At 47.6% G+C, this 24114-nt stretch overlaps 1 protein-coding gene across 1 annotated transcript; it reads left to right on the forward strand.

The window, feature by feature from the left end:
* Positions 1-600: 600 nt before the first annotated feature.
* PDX1 (pancreatic and duodenal homeobox 1) lies at positions 601-22600 on the forward strand. The gene is made up of 2 exons (XM_066621248.1): positions 601-982; positions 22200-22600. Exons 1-2 carry the CDS (start codon positions 601-603, stop codon positions 22598-22600), a joined length of 783 nt encoding a protein of 260 aa, XP_066477345.1.
* Positions 22601-24114: the final 1514 nt, after the last annotated feature.

Genomic DNA, 24114 nt, shown 5'->3' on the forward strand with positions numbered 1-24114 from the left:
AAGTGTGTATAGGATTGCAGCCTAAATCTTACTGAACTCAGTGGGCTTACCGCTGAGTGAACACTGTTTTAAGGCTATAATCCTATCCATACTTACCTGGGAGTCAGCCCCATTGACTATAATGGGATTTACGTTTGAGTAGACATGCATAGAATTGGGCTCTAAAAACACCGCTAATGGTCACTTTTCGGGCAGCAGGACCATGCACTCTGTACATCCTCAGAGACCCTCTTGCTTTCATAACACTTTCCTTGCTCCCCAGCCTACACTGAGCCTTCGGTTCGTGCAATCACGTGATGCTCGTGTTGCAAATATAGTCGTGTTGGGTCTGGGGGCGCAGTATTGCCTAGCAGGACTTACTGGGAAGAAAACGAAAGGAGCAGCAGGTCCTTTCTCTCCCCCCCCCCCCGGGTTCTTATGGGGATGGCGCCATCCAATGGGGAGGCGATGCCGACTCACGCGGGCTGCTAGGCGACCAATGGGAGAGTCCCCCCCGGGTCCCGCTCCCGGGTTCATCAGCACCTGCGGCAGGTGAGGCGAATCTGTCAAAGGCTGTGCCGAGCTGCGCGGAGCGTGTGGGGCTCGCCCGGCCCTTCTACCATGAACGCCGAGGAGCAGTACTACGCGTCCAGCCAGCTCTACAAGGAGCCCTGCGCCTTCCAGCGATCCCAGCCCCAGGACTACAGCCCCAGCCCGCCGGCCTGCCTGTACATGGGCAGGCAGCAGCAGCAGCAGCCCCCTTACCCCAGCGTGTTGGGGGCCTTGGAGCAGGGCAGCCCGCCGGACATTTCCCCCTACGAGGTGCCCCCCATCACAGAGGACCCGGGCATCTCCCATCTCCACCACCACCCGCCCCAAGAAGCTCTACCCTTCGGAGACGGGGCGGACGCGGGGCTGCTGGAGGGCCCGAGGGTCCCGCTGCCCTTCCCCTGGATGAAGTCCACCAAGTCCCACGCCTGGAAGGGGCAGTGGGCTGGCACGGGTAAGACGCCTCCCTCCTCCTCCTCCTGTCCTCTGTTGTGGTCGAGACTTGGACGTGGCAAAGGCGGCCTGCCTGCGAGGGGGAAAGGACTTCCAGCCCGTCGGGGGGACGGGACGCAGAACCCCCCGCCCCCCAGCTGCTTAGTTCAGCACAGGCAGTGGAAATGAAATGAGTGGCGAGGAGATCTTAAAGCCCCTGAGATCGCTTTCCTCCAAGGCGCCGCTTATGGTCCCACCTGAGGTTTCTCTTCTGAGTGTGGATGCTCTTTCCTTTGGGGGGGGGGCGTTGGTGGAGCCCCTTGAATGACAGCAGCCCCAAGTCCCCCCAGGTAGCAGATTTTAGGCGCCTGATAATGAGGAGGCTAATTTGTCCTTCCCAATAGTAATGTCGTTTCAATCCCTCCAGCCATTCTGCTTTTCCAGTCCTTGGGCCTGTAGAAGCAGCCAGTCTACGCGCCTTTCCCTGTTCTGGTTGCTCTGGCTGGAGTCATGGAGAAGCAGCAATGGGTGGGGGAGAGGGCGAGAACTGAAGGAACGAAACGAGTCCCAACCAAGACCAGCACCTTCTCCCAGAGATCCAGGCCTCTGGGCCAAAACGAAGGTGCCTCTCCCTTGACCCACACCAAACCTTGCGGGCAGCGCCCTGCTGCCTCCCGAGTTTACTGACGTTGATGAGGGATCATGATCGCCTCTAATGAGTTATTTCTGTATCGAGGTCCCTGACTGTAAATAACAGGGTAATATAATGTTATCCAATCCATCAGTTAATTAGCTGCGACGAAGAACCTCGAGAGTTGCCCTTAATTAAGCCATTTCTGCCCAACGTTGCACATACGCAACAGGGATCAAATGTGTACACCTGGTGACCAGGTTAAGTCGCCTTCACGTTTTTACTCAGGCAATGGTGTGGTGGTGGAAGAGTGTGTGGGAAAAGCCCGTGGTTTTCCCCGGTTTGAAGGCGTCTTCTTGGAGAGCGTTTTCCCAATCGGAATCCAGTCCTTGCTGTTTCTTGGGGGTTGTCTTCTTCTGGAATATTCTGGCAAACATTAGAGGTGATTCGGTGTTGCCTTGGTGGAGGGGGCCGCTGGTTCTCTGGTTCCACCTTAGCCTGCTTTGAGGCTGGATTCACCCTTCTGGAATCGTCTGTCTTTGGCCTAAAGCAATCTGGGACTTTTCGGTAAATTATATAGTATTGAGATTTTCCTGCAGCCAGACAGGTGTGATTGGCTGGTTTGTTTTATCCAAATATCAAGTTCTTCCCAAGGATCTGGGATGCCTCGCTTGTGTCCTATAAACACCTGCGCAAAATGTCAGCTGTTCCCCCCTAACCTGCTTTTTGCAGTTGGTGGGTGGTAATTTCTTTGGCCCCATGCTGTTCAGGTGCTCTTCAAGATGCTTTGGAATGGAACCAAGAGTGCCAGTCACCTCTGGGGTCCCTTTGGTCTTCTGCCACAGCCTTTAATAATATTATTATTAATAATATTATTTAATAATAATTTATTGTGTCACTGTCAAATATTATTATTATTAAGTCTCCTCTCTGTGTGTTTTCTGCAAAGACAAACTGACATGCAGTATTTTTCATCCCTGAATACAGAACTATGCAATTTAAATCACTTTAAATTCAAGTATTTGGGTTTAGCTGTTTGGCTGCGTGGAAGTCCGAAATTCTGTTTCCAATTCAGTTCTAATTCAATTCAGTTCTTTCTCACCAACCATTTGCTTCAGTTAGGATAGTGCTGGACCCAAACTTACCTGCCTAGTTAGTTAAGGGCCCAATCCTATCCAACTTTCCAGGGCCGGTGCAGCCTTGAGGAAAGGGAACTAATGTTGCCTTACCTGGAGGAGGCCTCCATGATGGCCCTCTCGCTGCAGGATGCAGCGCGTGCCCCATTGGCACGGCTGCACTGGTGCTGGAAAATGGGACAGGATTTGGGCCTAAGTCCCCTCTGTGGAATGGAGAAAACCAAGAGATCACCCATAACCATTTCCAACCCCAGTCAGAGGGGGATGGGGGGAAGCTGCCCACAAAATCTTGCTCCGTTGGTTCTGTACTTATTCAGACCAGTTGGGAGCTGACTGTTCCCCCCAGCTAGCTGGGCAGCAGGAATGCCATACTCTTAATATATGCTAGGATTTCAGCGTTGCTGCTGAACTCAGCGGGGCTGACATTGAGGTGAACGTGCCGAGGGCTGGACGGGGAATCAAAAGTCTTCCTAGCCTTCAAGCCCAGCTCTTGTTATCAGAGCCAAGCGGAGGGCTCGACTAAGCGTTTTGTGGACGGGGCTTTGCCCTTCTGGAACAAAATGCCCTCCAGGCGCAAAATGACTCTTGGGGCCGCGATTCTTCAGTCTCGTTTCTAGAACAAGTCTGGGTAATTCCAGACTGCGATCCTCATAAGCGCACTTGCTTGGTGGTCAGTCGCAGAGGATCTTCATTCCGAATAAGTGGAATATATAAACGTCTACAAGTGGAATACACACACATTGTAACTTATTTCGAAATGCGTTTAGGAAAGAATGTGAGAAAACAATATTAATAAAGCCGGATTGATACTCCAATCCGAATTTTCTATTGGGTTCTCTCCTAATTGAAGGTTCAATTTAATATTTTTAACCGCATACTTAATGTGAAACGCGCAGTCACTTTTTCAAAAATGCTGCTTGTGGGACACAGTTCACCTCCACCCTACAGAAGCACTTTGTCCCATTGGTTTCTCCCCCCCCCCCAAATGTATTTTTGCAGGCCTGTAGTCCAGACTCTAGAGGTGAGTGGGCGACTATTTTTTTTTCCAGTGTGGGCAATTATGTTGGCATCTAAACTGGTGCGCAAAATTAAAGGTTAAGTATAGAGAAATATCAGACCCATAACTCACCCAAATTTCATGAAATATTTGGGGAGGGGGGGAAATATTTGGGGAGGGGGGTTCGAAAGATGCATTCGTCTTCTGTAAAGCGATGTAACAATAATTTGCATAGAAAAAATCAGGGGCGGATCCAGTGTTTGTATTTTGGGGAGAGGGGCCGTGAGCACTACCTTAACTTGACTACCAGGTCAACCAGCCCGGCTGACTGGGGCTCCAGGTTGAACTTTGACCTCCATGGCTGAGGTTTGCTGAGCGGGTAAGAACTGGGATCCCATCTTTGTTTGGAGCCCAGATCTACCTGTTGGTGGAGTTACCTCTTATAGGCGAGGAGACTTGGGTTGTGCTGGGGCTGCCCCCCATTGGATGCCCCCGGTGCCCTTCCCTGTGGGCATGACAGTTTGGAAAGGCGGATGCACCCATGGCCACCCCCTTGGATCTGCCCCTGGAATAAATGCATCTCGGTATGCATTGTAATGTATTTTGCACGTATTTGTCTATGCAAATATATGTATTTGTCTACATAGAAATTACATGCAACTTATCCTTTCATTTTGCACACCAGTGTAAAATCCCCAGGCTTACATGCCTGCAAAAGGTATCACTGTGAAGTAGGTAGTATATACTTTTTATGAAAGCCTTTCATTTGAGAGCCCTCGGTACCCTTTTCCCCACTGATTTTTTCCCCCCAGAAATGCGAGGATGAGAGAGCTGCCTCTCTTGGGGTGGCCAATGCCCACCCTGGCCGCCCTCTAAGTACGGCCCTAGTGCCCCTGTGCCCCTGGATGCACGTCCACAGGGGGATGTCCATTTGCCCAGTAGGTGAAGTGGCTACACCTGATGCTCTGACTTGGGATGCTCCTTCCTGTCCAGTTGTACTGGTTGCACCTGGATCCTAAACAGTGACAGGAAACGACATCTCTAACCCGCCCTTCCTTGGAGAGACTGTGAGCCCAATTCTACGCATGACTACTCGGAAGTTAATTCTATTGTAGTTAATGGGGCTTACTCCCAGGAAAGTGTGGCTAGGATTGTAGCCTCAGGAAGGAAGGGTGTAGGAGTCTGGATTGTCTGGCAGCAACTGTTACCCTGCACATGCCCAATCTCGTCTGATGTCAGGAGCTAAGCAGGGTCAGGCCTGGTTAGCACTTGGATGGGAGACCCCCTGGGAATACCGGCTGCTGTAGGCTTATATCATAGTCTTTCGAGACTGAAGGTTGCCAACCAACCTCTTTGGGAGAAGCTCCAGCCCACGTTGCCAGCCCCACCAGGGATCCCAGTCCTCTTGCTGACTCCTTCCTGCTGCCTGTCTGTCCACCAGAGAAAACTGCTCCAGGAATCAGACCCGCAGTGAACGAGCCACTCTCTCGGAAGGGCCGCTGGGGAACGACCTTCCTGCCTCTGGCTGCCCTGACTGTGCTCAATGTTATCGGGCCCTGCGTCCTGCGCACTCCGGGTCACGCCTTTCTGCAAATATTGCACTAAGGGCCTTGTTCAAATAGATCGCAGAAATTGGGGGGAAGGGGGGAGAAAAAGCCCTCGGATTTGCTTGGTGGGTGTTAGAAAGAGCCAGTGGCGTAGCTAGAAGGGATGCAAAGCGCCGAGTTTTGCAGAGAGCCTCACCGTGGCCAAGCTGCCCCGCCCCTTCATTTGCCTCCATTTTGCTCCCACCCCCCTCCGGAATGGGGGAAGGGGCCACTTGCATGCCACGGTGAGGCTCTCTGCAAAACTTAGTGCCCCCTCTAGCTACGCCACTGGAAAGAGTCATTCTCTGCAGGCCAGAGACCCATAAACGAAAAGCATTAAGATTCGGGGGGGGGGGGGAGAATTCCTAGTATTTTCTCCATGCCAAGTTCCATGGAAAATAGGCACACTCCAAAGCTTTGGAAAGTCTCTGCCACACCCCTGTTCGTCTTGAAGGTGCGACCAGATTCTGGGATATCTTGGCTGTGGTGGAGAGCAGGTTTGGCAGGCAGAAGGTTCCATGATCAATCCACGTAGGACTGCAGAAGACCTCTGGAGAGGAACGCCCAGCCAGTTCGCTGCGGGATCATAAAAAATACTCACCAGGATGGGCCAATTGTCTGATTCAGGACCTCCATGTGCAACAGATACAGCCCAATCCGGAGATGGCCATCTGGATCCTGATCATCACTTTTGGCACGATGCGGAGAGAGAGGCTCGCTGTCTTCCCCAAAATGCATACCAAATGGCAAAATAAGGAGCGAGCGCGCAGCTCCTGAGAGGAAAGTAAGGAGGGAAGGCCACCAGCAGCCCCCGTGGTTTCTGTCACGGTCGTGGCCAAACCAGCCTTCATCAGGTGTGGAAGGACAGGCCTGCTTATGACGATATTGGATGGATTTTGATGCTGCTTGTTGAAATAAAAATGAGCACCAAACGATGACCACAAAAGAATGGACACTCCACAAGGACTACGTTTAAATGGCAGACAAACACAAACCTTCATCTTTCCAACTCAGCCACCCCGAACTTGGTTCCCCTGTGAGCTCCTGTCTGCCTAAGTGTGCAGCCTCCCTCCTAGTGAAATTCGTGTTTCTGGTGTCACTGTCCTCCGAACGTGTGATGTGCTTTGGGTGGCGTTTTTTACGCCAACTTGGGCTGCAAGCCTATCCACACTTTCCTGGGAGTAAGCCTCATTGACTATAATGGGACTTGCTTCTGAGCAGACATGCATAGGATTGGGCTCTCAATGTGGTCGCTTCAGTTGTGTGAGGGGAGGAGAGTTTAAAATTTAAAAAAGGCAGACTTAAGTTCATTTTGGGGTCAAAAAGTTCGTCGAAATCCAGGGGACTTGCTTCCCAGCGCTGTATGGGTGTGAATATTAATTCCAAGCGTCTGTTGGGTAGGAAAGCAGCATAGGGAAAAAATAAAACCTTAATAAGTAGTTACATGACCCCCTAACTACTGTAATACTTAATAACCACAAGCTTATACACGTTTACTCGGAAGTAGGTTCCACTTCGTTACTCCTAGGTACGTGAGTTTAGGATTGCAGCCGTAGTCCAACGGAAGGCATTTCTGATGAAGCCTCCCTGAAATGAATGGAAACTATGGAAGTGCAAGGAAGAGAGACATTCCCATTCACTTCAATGGGCAGAAGCACCTTGGATCGTGCCCCATGTATGAACAGAAATATTTAACACTCTGGTGCAAATACAATTACTGTACGTGGCAATAACCTCCACTGAAGTTAAAGGGACTTAAATCATCTTTATCTTTTAATTTAATTTACTTGCCAGAAGAACCAGCTAGTTTAAACTATCCTGTATAGTTGAGTTTAAGATGTGAGAAATTTAACAATATCTTCCTCAGAAGAAGAATAAAGAACTCAGGTCATATAAACAACCGTATATCCCCTCTTCCACCTGAGATCTTCAAGGCAGCTTTGGATGTAGTTCGAACAGTATAAACTATACACTCATGGTCAAACTTAAAAGTAATCAACCTACCTGCATTATGGGGTATGCTTCAGTTTTTAAATAGATTTTAATAATAAAGATCCCTTGTTTTCCATGAAAGTTCATCCAAATTGAAGCTGAAATGCCCACCAAAATCCTTCTTAGACTTCTGGAATATTTCTAGATCTTGCCCAAATGCTGGAACAATTGCCGAATATTTTAATCTTGGTATTTTGTTATTTGGTTTTGGTATCTGACCAGTAGTACTGGACAATATTTGATAGGTAATTTTCAGTGTGGCCTTTGATGGCTGGCACACAAAATCTTATTTAACATTTAGCTGTCATCTCAATTGCATATTTAATCCTTGCCAGAACAAGAATAATAATGACAAGAAATCGAAAGCATGGAGATTGAGAGGTGAAATCTTGTTTTTTAAAATGCAAAAGTTGAATGTTTAAGAAATCAGTTCAAAAGTTATAAATAAATAGATAAATAAATAAAAAGCAATCAACTCAAAAGTCAATTGACTATTTTGGTCCATTTTGAATATTTGTGAATATTCATTTCTGATCTGTCCCAAATACTTCTGCTGGACAAAATGCTGTTTCAGACCAGGGGTTGCTTCATTATGTACCTGGATCAGAACCAGTGACATAGCTAGACGGGGTGCAAAGCACTAAGTTTTGCAGAGCCTCACCTCTGCATGCAATGGGCCCCTCCCCCCCAACCATATGCCTGGAATTACCCCAAAGGGGAGGTCATCATATCAAGTTATGGAGCTGTTACTGCATTTCCAATTTAATTGCATAGGCACCCATAGTGTGCTGTGTTGCTGTATAAATCCTCATGTACAGATATGTGCAAGTACAAGCATTTCAGTTCAGGTTGGTTGAGGCAGAAGTCATAAGTTTAAAAAATGCACATAAATATTAAGGAAAAAAGCATGAACAATACAAAACATTCAACACATGCAAAAAAAAAGTGCTTTCATGTTTGTTCCATAATAATAAGAAACTATCTGCATTTACTATTTATTTATTTTTAAATTACATCCAGCTTTTTCATGAATAGTTCAATGACTAACATCATCAATAGTAAAATGGAAAAAAGGAAACCATCAGAGATGGAATTGCCTATTAAGAATTCAAGAAAATATGTAACATCAGTACAGAGTTTCCATCTGCATAGGCATCATCAGAGAGTTTCTTATTGATCCAGGTAATTGTCAAGTACAGCAATACCTTGCACTTTTGCCTGGTTAGGGGCAAAAGTCAAAAAAATGGACGAATGTCAAAGCATAAGCCTTATCCAGCTTGAAAATTTATTTTGGCTGGAGAAAAACATAAACAACTCTATGAGGCAGGCAAATGCCTGCAAAACCTAAATAAGCAGAAATTAAAGTAAATATAAGAGAACTGACAGACACCGTGGAAGGTTGGATGAAATCAGACAGAAGAGGAAAGCACATGGATGACATTTGAAATGGGATAATAAGTGAAAATGGCTGAAAGAGTAAAGCGAAGGAAGCCAAGTGGATGGAAGTCAAGCTGTTGACTTGTGACTCCCATACATGTGATGGGAATTGACACAACCTTTTGATTGCATTTAGGCCAATGCTAAACACATAAGCCACCACCACATATAATTGGCTTGCTTGCAAGTAAAAGGTCAACTTTTTAAGGTGAACCAGTAGTCTTTTCACAGAGCAGGACAACATGTATCCTAGGCACTCGCTCTTCAGGCACCTGAACAAATAATGAGGCAAGCTTCAGTTTCCCTAGTGTCACAAATGCAGAGGTAGTTATTTAAGAGGTAAATACACCATAACATTGCAGAAGGCATCAGCAGGACGTTGGCTTCATAAGCATATTTTCCTGGGAGTAACTCTCACTGAACACAGTGAGAGAGATTTCTGAGTATATCTGCATAGGATTGCTCTGTAAGTGGCTAAGGGCCCAATCCTAACCAAATTTCCAGCATTCATGCAGCCCAGAGATAAGGGAACAAATGCTTCCTTACCTTGAGGAAGCCTCCATAACTGCAGGCCATGCAACCATGACAGGATGCTGCGCACACCCCATTGGCACAGCTGCATTGGTGTTGGATAGAATTGTGTCCTTAATAACTTTCAGGCCTGTGTTGGTATTGAAATAGAGTAAGTCATTGTACAGAGTCTACTTCTGCTGAGAAGTTCTGTTGAAGACACGAATTCCTGACTCTGTTTTCAAAAATGTGTGTGGTTGGATTGAAGCAACCAAAGGAAAAGTCAAATTTCTCAGTTACTGTAAGGCAGGGGTGCTCAATAGGTGGATCGCAGGTAGATCCCCTCCCTTCAGGTAAGTGTGGCTAGGATTGCAGCCTCACAGCCTAATCCTAGGCATGTCTACTCAGGAGTAAGTCCTGTTATACTCAGTGGGGCTCAAGGTACACCAACATACATTGTACACATAAATGTTATATGTTATGATGGCGTGAACATTGTAAAAAAAACTCTGGTAGATCTCCAGGCCTTGCTGGGTTTCAAAGTAGCTCTCCAGCCAAAAAAGTGTGAGCACCCCTGCTGTAAGGGTTTCTGGTACCAGTTGAAAAGGTCAGGCTTAATGTGGATGTCACCACATCTTAGAAAGTGGAGATGGAAAAGGTGCAGAAGAGAGCAACCAAAATGATTACTGGGCTGGGGCACCTCCCTTATGAGGAAAGGCTACAATGTTTGGAGCTTTTCAGTCTAGAAAAGAGGCGCCTGAGGGGGGACATGATTGAGACATACAAAATTATGCAGGGGATGGACAGAGTAGATAGAGAGATGCTCTATTCCCTCTCACATAACACCAGAACCTGGGGACATCCACGAAAGAGTTAGGACAGACAGAAGAAAATATTTCTTTACCCGGCTTGTAATTAGTTTGTGGAACTCTTTGCCACAGGAAGTAGTGATGGCATCTTGCCTGGATGCCTTTAAGAGGGGCATTTACACAAATTTCTGGAGGAAAAGTTAATTATGGGTTACAAGTCATAGTAGGTATGTGCAAGCTCTTGGTTTTTGAGGCAAGCTGCCTCTGATTGGCAGATGCAGGGCAGGGCACCTGAACTTTGTGTCTGTTGTCTTGTGTGCTCCCTGGGGCATTTGGTGGGCCACTGTGAGATACAGGAAGCAGGACTAGATGGGCCTTTGGCCTGATCCAGCGGGGCTCTTCATATGTTCTTATGGGGACATGGTTAGAAATGTCTGCAGGACAGTAGAATGTCCAGTAGCATTCTGGCAAGATGATACTTGCCAGAACTCACATTTTACAGCAAGGCATTACAGTTCCAGTGAGATCAGACAAGGGCCTCTGTTTGGACAATAAGACTATCAAAAGCAGTGACGATTTTGACTTTATAGAAACTAGAACTTCACAGCCCCGTGTTTACCAAACACCAAGTAATGAAATGATGCTTTGTGAAATGGAATGATCCTGTGCACTGTTTTAATAAATCCTATTGAGTTCAGTGGAACTTACTTATAATTACTCTAAGAGTGCACAAGATCACAGCCTTCAGGACATCCTAAGCTCATTTGCTTGATGTTAAACTTTCTTAACACTAGCATGCAAAATAGCATGATACTTTTATTAGAACCAATTTAAGAGTCAATTATACAGGTAATTTATACAGCACACTTGATTGCAATCTATGCACATTTACCTGAGAGTAGATCCCATTAAACTCAGTGGGACTTACATCTGAGTAGACACACAGACTTGGGTTGATTATCAGGTTATATAACCCACCCTCCAACTTTAGATTCTATAAGCAGTAGGCCATGGAAGTACTTCCAGCAGGTATACTTTCTGTGGTTCATTGCTTAAGCCTCTGTGGCCCAAATCCTAACTGACTTTCCAGCATTGGCCTAGCTGTGCACAGCTAAGCTGTGCCAATGGGACATGTGCTGCATCCTGCAGTTGTGTGGCACTCACAGAGGCCTCCTCAAGTAAGGGAATGTTTGTTCCCTTACCTCAGACCTGCATTGCTCTTACCTTGCTACTGGAAAGTGGATTTGGATGGCTCTGTGAGTCTTAAGTTGGTCCTAATAAATGTACTATTCTACTTTGAACTTTTGTTTTTCTAATGCACCAACAGCACCTACAATTCTGTTTAAATACCAAAGTGTTTACACTAAACATCAGAATGCCAAAATATTTATGCTCAATAGATGGATACCTTCATCCCAGTCACGTTTATTTATGTATACTAAATCCAAGAACATCTGGATCAGAATTTTCCTTGCCAAAAAATTGCCCTCCAGCTCCAAGCAACTCACTTTCAGCTGGTTTCTGGAGGACTGAGCTGCCAGCCAACCTTGGCTGAAGCAGGTTGTAAAAAAAGATGCTGATATTCTCAAAACGTCACAAATGAACGTTGGTTCATTTGGCTGGGCAATGTTCATGGATTAGGCAAACAATTCACCATTCTGTTACCCTGTTGGAGGAGGACAATTCACAGATCGACATCCCACTCCTGAATTCTTTTAAGTGGAACTAATTAATTGGAAAAGCGCTGTGATGCACTAATCCATCAGGGAGGAGATAGATCAATGAAACTTACAAGGGCTGTATGCAGGGGGTGTTCAATATGATGAACAGGTGAAGACTGAACTGTTGCAAAATGACTCTACTACTAGTTGATGCTGGAGAGGAATATGTAGGTTCTTTCAAGATATTGCCATCCTGGTCGTGACTGTGGTGAAGTTACTTTCCAAAATGAATTAAATAGCAAGTGATTGTTTTACAAAGTATCCTAAATAAAACTGTGGTGCAATCCAGCCCAGCCATTTTCAACCACTGTGCCGTGGCACACTGGTGTGCCATGAATGGTCTCCAGGCGTGCTGCGGGAATTTGGGAGAGGGTTTTTTTATTAGTAGGGACATTGGGGAATGTGAGCCCCTACCAGCAGTGTGGTGTGCCTTGTCAATTGTAAAAAAAAAAAACCTGATGGTGTGCCTTGAACATTTTTAGTGCCTTCCCAATGTGCCACGAGATGCAAAAGGTTCAAAATCACTGATCTAGCCAAAGTAAACCAGGGTTAAGCTTCGTTTGAACTAGTGTTAAGCTTCATTGATGTCAGGGACACCAAGATATTTATGTGACTGGGCATCAATTGCCACTATAAGCTGTGGACATGCCAAACTCTTGAAACCCTTTGAGCTGTAAAGTGAATCTAAAATAACAGGATTTACTTGCTATACATTTGTTGAAGGTTAGACAAAGTAAATCAGAATTGCACCCCTCCCTTTTGGCCTTTTAACTTAAAGACCTCACTTTGATCTTATTGTTCACCAACAGTTTTGTTTGATGAGAGGCTTTCCATGAGTTTGAGGAATGAAATAAAAAAATCATTTAAATTGAAATTTTGAGTTTCATCTTCAGGACAACTGGGTTATAATTACTCACAAGTCCAATTTATCTCCATGGAAGCAAGTTCCACTGTTGTCCATTTTTTTAAAGGTATAGTTTTGGAAGAGTTTGTGCTGGTGGGTTGTTGGTTTTAAGTCATGGCTCTGCTTTGATTTGCAGTTTTGGTCCTTTCGAAATGTAGATTTAAAAAAAAAATCTACTGTTGTGTTTTTGGAATTGTTGCGATTTTTTTTTGTTTTAATTTCGCTTTTGTTGAGCCGCCTGGGCTGCAAGTGTGGTAGAAAGGTAGCAGGACAGTTTTGCAAATAAATGAATAAAAGTCTACAGAATGCCACATTAAATAAATAGAGAAAAAATATATATAATGTTTTCTGGAAGTGCTTCACATATCTGACACGATGTTGTCTTTACAAGTACAACCCCTGGGAGGTAAGTATTTTTATCTCCATATCGCAACTGGGTTGAGAAGTGATTCGACGAAGGCCACCTTGTGACGCAAATTTAACAGGGGTGGGAGTTTGATTCGCCCCAAATCCTCTTAACCACAGGATTTGGAACAAGCAGCAGAAGCAAGTCTGTTTAGGTTACTCAACCCGAGTTGCAATTCTATACACACTTTCCTGGGAGTAAACTCCATTGAACACAATGGGAATTACTTCTGAGCAGACAACGAATAGGATTGCCCTGTAAAACGTTTGAATAGCAGTTCTGGGCTCCGATTCCATTGAATCCAGGGAACTACATCTTTTTTTTTTCCTAAGGGTGCTTGATTTGGAGGTAGCTCTGAAACCCTAGGCATACTTCCTTGGAAGTAACCGAAGCCCGAGATCCTTGGGGCTTACGCCTAAGTAAGTGTGCATAGGAGCATTGCAGCCTTAGAGCCCAACCCCATGCATGTCTACTCAGAAGTAAGTTCCATTATAGTCAATGGGGCTTACTCCCAGATAAGTGTGGATAGGATTACAGCCTTACACCCTTAAAACACAGCCTGGCGTCCCCGGAACTAGGGATATAAGGGCCCAATCCTATCCAACTTTCCAGCACGGATGCAACCGCAGTGCAGTCCCAAGGTAAGGGAACAGAGCTTCTCTTACTTTGAGGAGGCCTCCCTGTCTGCCCTCGAACCCCGGGATGTAGTGCACACCCCACTGGCACAGCTGCTTCAGTGCTGGAAAATGGGGTAGGATTGGGCCCTAAGACGGAGCAACCTTTTCATACTTTCCTGATGACAAGCCTGGCAGGACCGTCTCTCTCTCAAACTTCCTTCCGTGTGAAAGTGGCAGCCTCCGCGAATCCAGGGGGAGTTCAAAGAAGCGTGTTGGGCTCACCCACCGTCAAAGCCTCGCCCCGTAGACTCCGGGGAGTTGTGGATTGCCTGAAGTGCACGAATTTAAGACCCTCTTCAAGAAGCTGCTGTCGTCGGTAGCAGGTTTCTTGGGTTGAATTCTTCTGAGCCAGCCTTTGCAAGCTACCCGTACCCCTCACACCAAGCCAGTTAAGCTCTTTCGTGTCCCTTGACGTCAGTGAAGGTGCGTTGCTGTTTACTTGTGAGTAGATTTTGCCATAGGTTGGAGAATTAGCAAAACAGGCAATGGCCACTCATTCCTATTGGGGGGGGGGTGATGAACCTTTTCACAATGAGTTGCTGTGGAAAGATGTGAGTAGCCCTGATTTCCTTACACTATCAAGTATGCGTCTTGATATCAAGACTATCAAGATGCGTCATCTGCAAGAGGGATCTGAAGGCCTTAGGAGTGGACCTCAACAAGTGGGAAACCCTGGCCTCTGAGCGGCCCGCTTGGAGGCAGGCTGTGCAGCATGGCCTTTCCCAGTTTGGCCAACAGTCTGAGGCAAAGAGGCAAAGAAGGAAGGCCCATAGCCAGGGAGACAGACCAGGGACAGACTGCACTTGCTCCCGGTGTGGAAGGGATTGTCACTCCCGGTTTGGCCTTTTCAGCCACACTAGACGCTGTTCCAGAACCACCATTCAGAGCGCGATACCAGTCTTTCGAGACTGAAGGTTGCCAACTACAAGTATGCGTCCCTCTCTCTCTCTTTCTCTCTCTCTCTCTCTCTCTCTCTCTCTCTCTCTCTCATTTCTTGGAGGAAAGTTGCACACGCCTAATGCATTGAGTGGAAAAGAGAGATTACTGCCACTGGCGAAAGCTGGTTTTGGTTTTGAAGATAATTCCAGCGAGTTTTCATTCTTGTTGCCTAAAAGAAACTGGGACGGAGAAGGACGAGAGTGTTGGAGAAGCCTCCAACTTATCCCAAGTGCCCTCAGCCGGAGACTGCTGTGGTGGCATCCTGGAGCAGAGTGACTTGGTTTCCTTGAGGCGTAGAAAGGAAGGCATCCGGAACTCCCCGCCACAAGAACAGTCTGTTCTCAGGAGAAGTTCGACTAATTCCTAAACTTTATAATTCCGAAAGAATGAGCGAAGCCGGCATCCCGTCTTTGTCTCAGCAGCCCTGGATGTTTTTGCACCTAGTAGCGTCTACTCTAATGTAGTCCGCCTAAGACCTTTGCAAGTCTCCCTACGAGTAAGGCCAGTACAAGCTGCCACTTTTGTGACTTCCAGTTGTCCCTGGCCATGTGCCTGTGAGCAGGGAATGGGCGAATGCACCGAATTAAGGGCCGGGTCCTTCCATAACGCAAGGGCACGACTATTCCGGCACGGTGCCTACCTTATGTTGCATTGCAACCCATGGCACACAGTGAGCACAGTGGGGTTTGTTTCGGAGTACCCGTGGATCGTAGAGAGGGATTCGGAAGAACGCTGAAGTCTGTCGCTGCCTCGGGGATCTGGTCCATTGGGGGCTGCAGCCGTCAGGACCACTTCTGTTGGTCAGCAGCACCTGCATCCTCTTTGCTCCGACGATACCATAAGTGGGGTGGCCCCGATGCAACCAAACTGCAGCACGTTCATGTCTCATTGATTTCTTGAGGTCAGTGCTAAGCAAGGTCGAACCTTCTCTGTGCCCGAAAGCGAGAGGACTCGCAACGCGTTTATGCGTGCTTAACCAAGAGTGTATACCGATGGTGTAGCTAGAGGGGGGTGCAAAGCACTAAGTTTTTCAGGGAGCCTCACCGCAAGAGCACTTAGTTTTGCAGGGAGTTTCACTGCAGCGTGCAAGGGCCCCCCTCCCCCTCGGAGTCATTTCAGGTGGTGGGAGCAAAACGGAGTAGTCCCCAGCTCCGAAGGGGAGGGGGAGGGCCACTTGCACGCTGCCGTGAGGCTCCCTGCAAAACTTAGTGCTTTAGCTGTGAGGCTCCCTGCAAAACTTAGTGCCTAGTTCTACACAGCTGCCTTAGTGCTTTGTACCTTCCCTAGCTACGCCACTGGTGCATACTTATTTGGATCAAGTCCCACCGGACACAGCCAGACTTCCTTCTGAGCAAACCTGACCAAGCGTGCTCTGAGAGCCTTTGGAAAGCATTCTCTTGCATGGGTTGGCAGCGGCAAGAAGGCGTCACTTTGAGAGCCTCCTCTCCTTCAAAAGCAGCAGAGCATTGAGAATCACAGCAAATTCAAGATCCTTCCCCCCCCCCGTTGGACTCTTAAGCCATTTCTGCCCAACGTTGCATATACGCAACTGGGATCAAATGTGTACAGCTGTGGGCTGGGCAGAAAGGGGTTAATGCGGAACAAGGACCGCGCCTGCTATTCACTCTGGTTTCTACGGGGGGGTTACGAAACTCCCTCCCGGGTCCAGGAACACGCGAGCCTTGGGCAGACCATCCGTTCGCAATCCCTGGAAATGCGAGAGGCGATCTGGCTAAACGTCGCCAAGAAGGAACTGCTTCGTGCCAGCAACCCAACAGAGTCAGAAGGCGAAGTTCAGGGAGGAGGGCAAAAGAGCGCCCTGTGTGGGGCGGGGGGGGGCAGCCTCTCATAAACACGCCCTGGCAGTGCAAGGACCTGACCTGGTGTATTAATTGTATTGGGGGGGAGGGGGTAGAGAGAGAGATTCGTCTTTGAAACGACTGCTTCCTGCAGGATCTTCTCGCTCCAGCCAGATTCCAGGGGCAGACAGGTCCCAGCCCCTCTTGTCAAGGAGCCGGTTGCTTTCCACGCCTGCTATTAACGCTTTAATCAGAGGCAGGCTTGCTTTAGGACCAGTGAAGTCACACTTCGCGGATCTTGACTTTTTTTCCCCTGCTGCAACAAAGAGAAAAGAGCATCTCTACTAGGGGAATGTTCTGCAACATGAAGTGCGTCGCTCAATCTTTTCCCTTCCAGGAAAAAGAGCGGGGGGGGGGGGGAGGCTGGAAGGAAAAGGGTTACGCTCCTGCCTGCTGCTATTCCTTTGCCCAAGACCAAACCATTGGGGGGGGGGGGTGAGATGCAATTGAAATGCATCTGCACGTCTGTTTTGACCCTGATGGTTTAAACCAGTGATTTTCAATCTTTCATCTCACAGCGTGGTACTAAAATTGTCAAGGCACACCACCAGTTTTTTGACAACTGACAAGGCACACCGTGCTGTGGGGGAGGGGGCTCACATCCCCCAATGGCCCTACTAAGAAATGACTCTCCCCCAAACTCCCATGGCATGCCAGTGGGCCGCAGCTCAGTGGTTGAAAATGGCTGGTTTAAACAGAGTTTCACCTGTTCAGGTAGAGGGACGTGCTCCTCCTAGCCAAATGGGTATGGGCTGCTGTCGTTCGGGATCCAGCTACTATTCAATCACGAAAGAAGCGGGGAGGATGACGGACTAGTTACCCTTTCAAAGCCTCTCCTACCTCACAGGGTTGTTGTCGGATTGAATGGGCGCTAGAGTGATATAACTTAGTCATAAATAATAAGATGTCCTCTCATCCGTTAATGAAATGTAGATTGTCCTGAAGTTGTGGACTCGTCCGCTGGAGGGTTTCAAGCAGAGGCCGGACTCCCCACCCCCAAGGGATGCTGTAGCAATTGATTGCGTGAAAATAAGGGTTCGACTAGATGACCTCCAACTCTGACAATATATGATTCCCGGTAGCCCTTAGTTTTGTTGGAATTGGTGCAACTCCGTATGCTCTCAAGGGGTGGCAGGAGACTCCTAAAAAGGGTTAAGCCATAGCCCAGTGTCCTTTGCAATTTATCTGTTCACCTTGGATGACCTATGTGGGAGGGGTGTGATCCAGACCCTATATAACTCCTGAGCACGCTCTCCTCCCTCTTCCTCACCACAACTGAGCAGACAAGATGGCATGCAGCAGGGATCTGCTGGCGCTGCCATCTTGACCACATGGCATGCAGGACGAGGCAGCTATAGGGCCTTGTTGTCTTACGTTAGTGTACCTCTGAACATATTCAGATGCTGTAACCGTACTACTAAGGAACTGTGAGTAAGTGAATCTGTTCTTGCAACTTCAACCAGCCAATGTTGTTTGTGTTTTTCTTGACTAGCAGTCAGCGGGTGTGGGAGGCTCCCTGGGGTTGATTCCCAGCAAAGGGGGGTTCTGCTGCTGAAGCGACTCTGCTCCCCCCCCTTAACGGAGAAAACCAGGTTTAAGAGATTCCTCCAACAAGTTTCCTGAAAATTGCCTAGTTTGGGCATCTTGTGTTATAAAATAAGATCACCTGGAGTGTGCCAAACTCGACCCATCTGTTGAGCCTTCTGTTTGGAAATGTTTTTGAGTTTGACGTGACTATCCAGCCTGCTGCTAAACCGACAGACCTTCCGAATTTCTGGGAAAGCTCCAGTCCACGAAGGTTCATTCCATAATTCCGTGTCACAAGATTCGTCATTGATTTTCACAGGACCTACCACCCCTCTGCACCTCCCTGGCCCAAGACAAAGAGATGGACTTTTCCTATGAATGATAAAACTATCCCAATAGAAGATGCTTGAAACAAGGTTAATAATACTTAGGGTTTTTACATAAAATTGATAGGTTCGGTATGTTTTTACGAAGGATCCGTTTAATCCCGAATACTCCGATTTAACGACATTAAAAAATTGGGACTCTCTTACGAATGTTGATATTGACGATCACAATCTACAATTCGCCTGCTAGTTAATGTAGGGAGTAAATTATGTAATTCATTGATGAACATGTCGATTTTGGAGGAGGGAAGGGCTTTTGGAGACCCATCCAGGAGGATTCTGCTTTGGAATTCGAATTCAGCTCTCCAGAAGGAACTTGGCTGGAAAAAAGAATGCTAGAATCTGAATCATATTCAACCTGGAGACGGGCTGCCATAGAAGGATTAGGAAGGATTAGGAAGTTTAGAAGCGGGGCTTTCTTCTTGGTTGGGGGCATCTCAGCGACCCATGGTGTAGATAGAAGGGGGGGCAAAGCACTAAGTTTTGCAGGGAGCCTCTTTGCAGCGTACAAGCGGCTCCTCCCCCTTCCCTCCGGAGCCATTCTGGGCGGGGGGTGGGGGAAACCGGAGGTGAATGCCAGAGGAGACCCAGAGACAAGGGGGATGCCCCCGTTTTGCTCCCCCCACCCGGAATGGCTCCAAAGGGGAGGGGCCGCTTGCATGCACAACTTGTTCAGGCGCCTGCACAACTGAGCGCTTTGCACCCTCTCTGGCTACGCCACTGCTCCAGCCGAAGGGAGGCACTTTCAGAAACCACTCAGCTTCTATGGGAGAGATCCGAGTTAGCTTCAGCTCCAGCGTTGAAATTAATGGAACTCTGGAGTTCTGAACTTAGCAAATGTCGCTGTTTAATTCAAACTTTCATTAGTTCCAAACGCATCGGTCAGTCTGGGCTGAAACCAGGAGGGAGGTCGATGATGAGATTAAAAAAATTGTGCCGACAGCTTACTCCTTGCTTATGTACAGCAAGAACATAAGGTCCCCGCCCTCGCAGTATCCACAGCAGCTAACAAAGGCTTGTCATGTCTGAATTTCTCCTTCTTTCCACCTGTTATCCAAGCCAAGCACAAACTTTGCATTGGTGCATTTTGTGGTAGGTTCAGGAAGTTCTTCGCAAGATCCCATCAAAGGCAAGGACTTTTCCAGCTACAATTCTATATATCCCTAACTGGGAGTCAACCCCACAGGCGAATACACCTTATTATAGGTTACACGTCCCGTTAACTTCAATGGAACAATTAAAGGAATCAAGCTCACAGTCAAATAAAAGGAATCAAGAATGGTGCCCTTTTTCCTTCTTCTAAAAAGAACGCATACAACCCCCCATTTTTAAAAAATTTTTACTTTCTCGGTTTATTTCTTAATTATGACTTTGTTAATTTGTAGGCATTACTTCTATGTCTAATGGGTGGGGTGGGGACAGTGAAAGGAGTGAGGAACTTCCGTTTTAAGTGGGCTCTACCCAGTGTTAAAAATGTTGATCGTTGAACGGCCAATGCATTGTCAATGACTCCACTCAGTGGTGTAGCTAGAGGGGGGTCTAAAGCAATAAGTTTTGCAGGGAGCTACACCACGGGGAGCAAGCGGCCTCTCCCCTTCGGAGCCACTCCGTGCAGTGGGTGCAACGCAGAGGCGACCGTGTCGCACCTTCCCAATGGCTCCGAGTGCGAAGGGGAGGGGCTGCATGCATGGGGTGAGGCTCCCTGCGAAACTTAGTGTTTTGCACCCCCTCTGGGTTGGCTGGTAGCGCTCTCGTTCGGTTCTTTCTGATGTCGGTCTACCCGAGTTGCCCGTTTCCTTTTGTGATCTTCTGGAAGCGAAATTCTTCCCAGTCTCTATTGATGGGAAGTCAGTAGCTCCTGGACAACAGCTCCTCGCCCATTTACTGGCCCGCTAGTTCCCGGATTTCGAGCCCAGTCCTATGCATGACTTCTCTGAAGTGAGCCCCATTGTTGTCAAAGGGGCTTACTCCCAAGTAAGTATGGATAGGATTTGTAGCTGTTTGGCACTGCTTGGGAAGCACACAAGGTTTGGACCTTGTGGCTTGATGGGAGAGTGCAAAAAGCAGACGCATTCTGAGGGTTGAGAGTGGAGCTGAAACTGCGAGGGGCAGAGCAAATGAATGAGAGCCAGGAGACAGGTCTCAGAGAGACGCAGAGAGGCTTGAGGCTGGAACAGTTCTGACATCCTCGCCCCTTTTCTGCAAGCTTTATTTATTCTTAAACATGTGTTGCAATTCAAGGAGGGTTACTGAAGGTTATAAAGATTACACTGCTAGAAAACCAGCTAGCTCTAGCTAACCACAACATTGATAAGAGGCGCTTCTCCAAAATACCATCGCCCTGGGCTTTAGACACTCAGCATGTTTCAAGGCTGCTCTCTAAAGAGTGTGCTCTTTGCGCAGACGCAGATGTGCCTGCTCTGTTGCCACATATGCCAAGACATCTCAAAGCTCAGCGCCTGTGCACATAAATACTACAGGATTGTAACCCTAAACCGTCAAGTTTATTAAAAACTCTTCAGCTGCAATCCTATCCACACTTACCTGGGAGTAAGCCCCATTGACTATAATGGGACTTACTTCTGAGTAGACATGTCTAGGATTGGGCTCTTCCAACCCGTTTATCTCAACAGGTTCATTAATCTGTGGGTCCTGGCTTTAATAGACGGAGATGAATTTTAAGAGTAGTTAATTAACCCATTTCTGCCCAGCTCACAGGTGTGCACATTCGATCCCTGTTGCGTATATGCAACGTTGGGCAGAAATGGCTTTAATGTAAGTTAAGGGCATGTTTTTATTTGCGAATCTATTTTGATGTATTGCTGTAAAAATTAATTTAAAATATTTTCGTGAATCTTTATACGAAGTTTTGCTGATAAAAATCAGTTTTGCTTATTAGATTGTAAATTATCTTTTTAAAAAGCCCACATATTAGGATACTAGCAATATCCACTTTATCTTACATTAATGAACTTAAAAGTATTACCCAACGAAGCGCCACTGCAGGCATGTTGTTTACACATATTTGATGTATCTGGCAGTAGCGTAGCTAGAGGGGGGTGCAAAGCACTAAGTTTTGCAGGGAGCCTCACCTCAGCATACAAGCAGCCCCTCTCCTTAGGAACCATTCCTGGCGGGCTGGGCAGTAAAACGGAGAAGAATGCCTGGAATGGCTCCGAGGGGGAGGGGGAGGGGTCACTTTCACACTGCGGTGAGGCTCCCTGCAAAACTTAGTGCTTTGCACCCCCCTCTAGCTACGCCACTGGTGCCTGACACCCAGGGTAGCTATTTGAGAACCCAATCCTATGCATGTCTACTCAGAAGTAAATCCCATTCTAGTCAATGGGGATTTCTCCCAGGAAAGTGTGTATAGGAGTGTGTATATAACTTGACAAGCTCAGTTAGGAAAGTTGAAACTGTTCTGTTTTTATGATCAGGCTGTAAACGGACTTGGAGCCCAATCCTATACATGTCCACTCAGAAGTAAGTCCTATTAGTCACTGGGTCTTACTCCCAGGTAAGTGTGGATAGGATTGCAGCCTTACAGCCAATGCTAGGTTTAACTGCATTTCAGGAGAGGATTCGCCTTCCACTAGAAAAGCAGGGCTGGAGAAGAAGCAGAGTCGCTCTATTCAGGGTGTTTCAAGACGCTAGTCCCTAAGATCCCCCTGCCAAGCTCCTGCTGTTTCTGTGGGTCCTCTCTAACTCTTCGCTGTCTTTAGGTGGCCCCTACTTGGTGGAGCCGGAGGAGAATAAGCGCACCAGGACAGCCTACACGAGGGCGCAGCTGCTGGAGCTGGAGAAGGAGTTCCTCTTCAACCGGTACATCTCCCGGCCGCGCAGGGTGGAGCTGGCCGTCATGCTGAACTTGACCGAGAGGCACATCAAGATCTGGTTCCAGAACCGGAGGATGAAGTGGAAGAAAGAGGAGGACAAGAAGCGAGGCGCGGGGGGAGGCGGGGGGAGCCACGAGCCGGAGCAAGACTGTGCCGTGTCTTCGGGAGAGCTGCCGGGGGGCAAAGAGGAGGGGGACGAGGAGCGGCCTGCCCTCCAGGTGGTCTCCATGGAACTACTCCCTGCCAGCCCCACGGCCCCCCCTAGGCGGCAACAGGACGCTCGGTGAAGGGGCGCCAACACTTCCTAGAGTGCAGGGGGGAGCGCCCTCGGGGGCACATCTGGAACCTCTGGACGCCCACGTGAAATCACGTGGCTTCTTGGGGACCTTCACACCACCCCGCAGAAGAAACCCTCAAACTTCTAGGGAAGCCCCATTGACTCCCAAGTGACCACAGCAGCCCCGGAGAGGGCAGACGGTCTTGGGGTCAGACTGCAGGGGGTGGCTAGAGAGACAACAAGCCATTTTTTTTTTCCTTTCAAAACTTTCTGTACCTTTCTCTTTAAAAAAATACAATCTCAATTTAAAAGGCTTTTTAAAGAAACGAGTTTGTTTTAACTGTTAAAAAGGAATAAATGTATGGAATAAATGGTCAACAGTGAAGAAATTGGGCTCGGGAGGAAAGATCCCTGAATCTCAACCCGATTCATGATGTCGTTTTTCAACATGCGTTTGGGCTGGAAATATAACTCCTTTGGAAAGAAGAATGATCATTTTGGGGTTTAAGTCATTTCTGCCCAACGTTGCACACACGCAACAGGGAGGGACCAAATGTGTACACCTGTGGGGCGGGCAGAAATGGGTTAACCTCGATGTGTTTGGGATTGGGGTGTAAGAAATGTGGAGAGGGGTGAGAAATGGATTTGAGAGGAGATGGGTTCAAACATAAAATGGGCTCTCCCCACTCCCATGGGGCTCTTCTGCACAGGTTGCCTTGGCAGGAAACAAACAGGTGCCCTATCAAACTCTCTTTAAACCAGGTTCTTTCTTAGTCAGGAGAGGAAGAAGCCCTTAAAACAATCAATTAGACAACTGCATCAGGATGACTCAGCAGCTTTTTCTGATTGCTGAGCCATCACGGAAGGCTCTTGGAACTTCCTAGCATCCCAGAGTCAGCTATGATGCCTCAGCAATCTGAAAAAGCTGCTGAGTCACCCTGCTGCGGTGAACCACCTTAGGAAAATCATGGATATTGATTATACATATGGGGCTGCCTTATTTGGAGACAGGCTATTGGACCATAAAGCTCAGTATTGTCTCCATTACTAGGAGCAGCTCTCTGAAGTCTTTCCCAGGACTACATGGAGATGTTCAGGATGAATCTAAGAATTTCCACATGCTACTGGATTTTTCTCTCTCCCCAAGACATCCTCACATCCATTCATACATTGAAAACTACCAAAAGATGTCCCACATCTTGCACAGTGGGACAAGGTCCCATGAAAACCTTGCATTATCAGCCCAAATAACTATCTACCTATCTATCCAGTTGCAAAACTACATCATCTGGCACCTGGGGTGGTGAAACATGGTGTCACCCTCCAGCATGCAGATACAGGAGTAATTGGCTATGACATGATGACATCACCACCACCAACTACTTCCAGGTAAGCAGCCACTCATGTGGCTGCTTTTTGGCTGCACTCTGCTCTCAGAGCACAGTGAAAAAGTGGCAGGTCCAAGTGGCTTCTCTGCCTCTAAGCTTTGAAGAAGCACTTGGAAGAGGAGGAGGAGGTGGTGGT

Source organism: Tiliqua scincoides, chromosome 3, assembly GCF_035046505.1.
Source record: "Tiliqua scincoides isolate rTilSci1 chromosome 3, rTilSci1.hap2, whole genome shotgun sequence".
In the NCBI taxonomy this organism is placed as follows: domain Eukaryota; kingdom Metazoa; phylum Chordata; class Lepidosauria; order Squamata; family Scincidae; genus Tiliqua; species Tiliqua scincoides.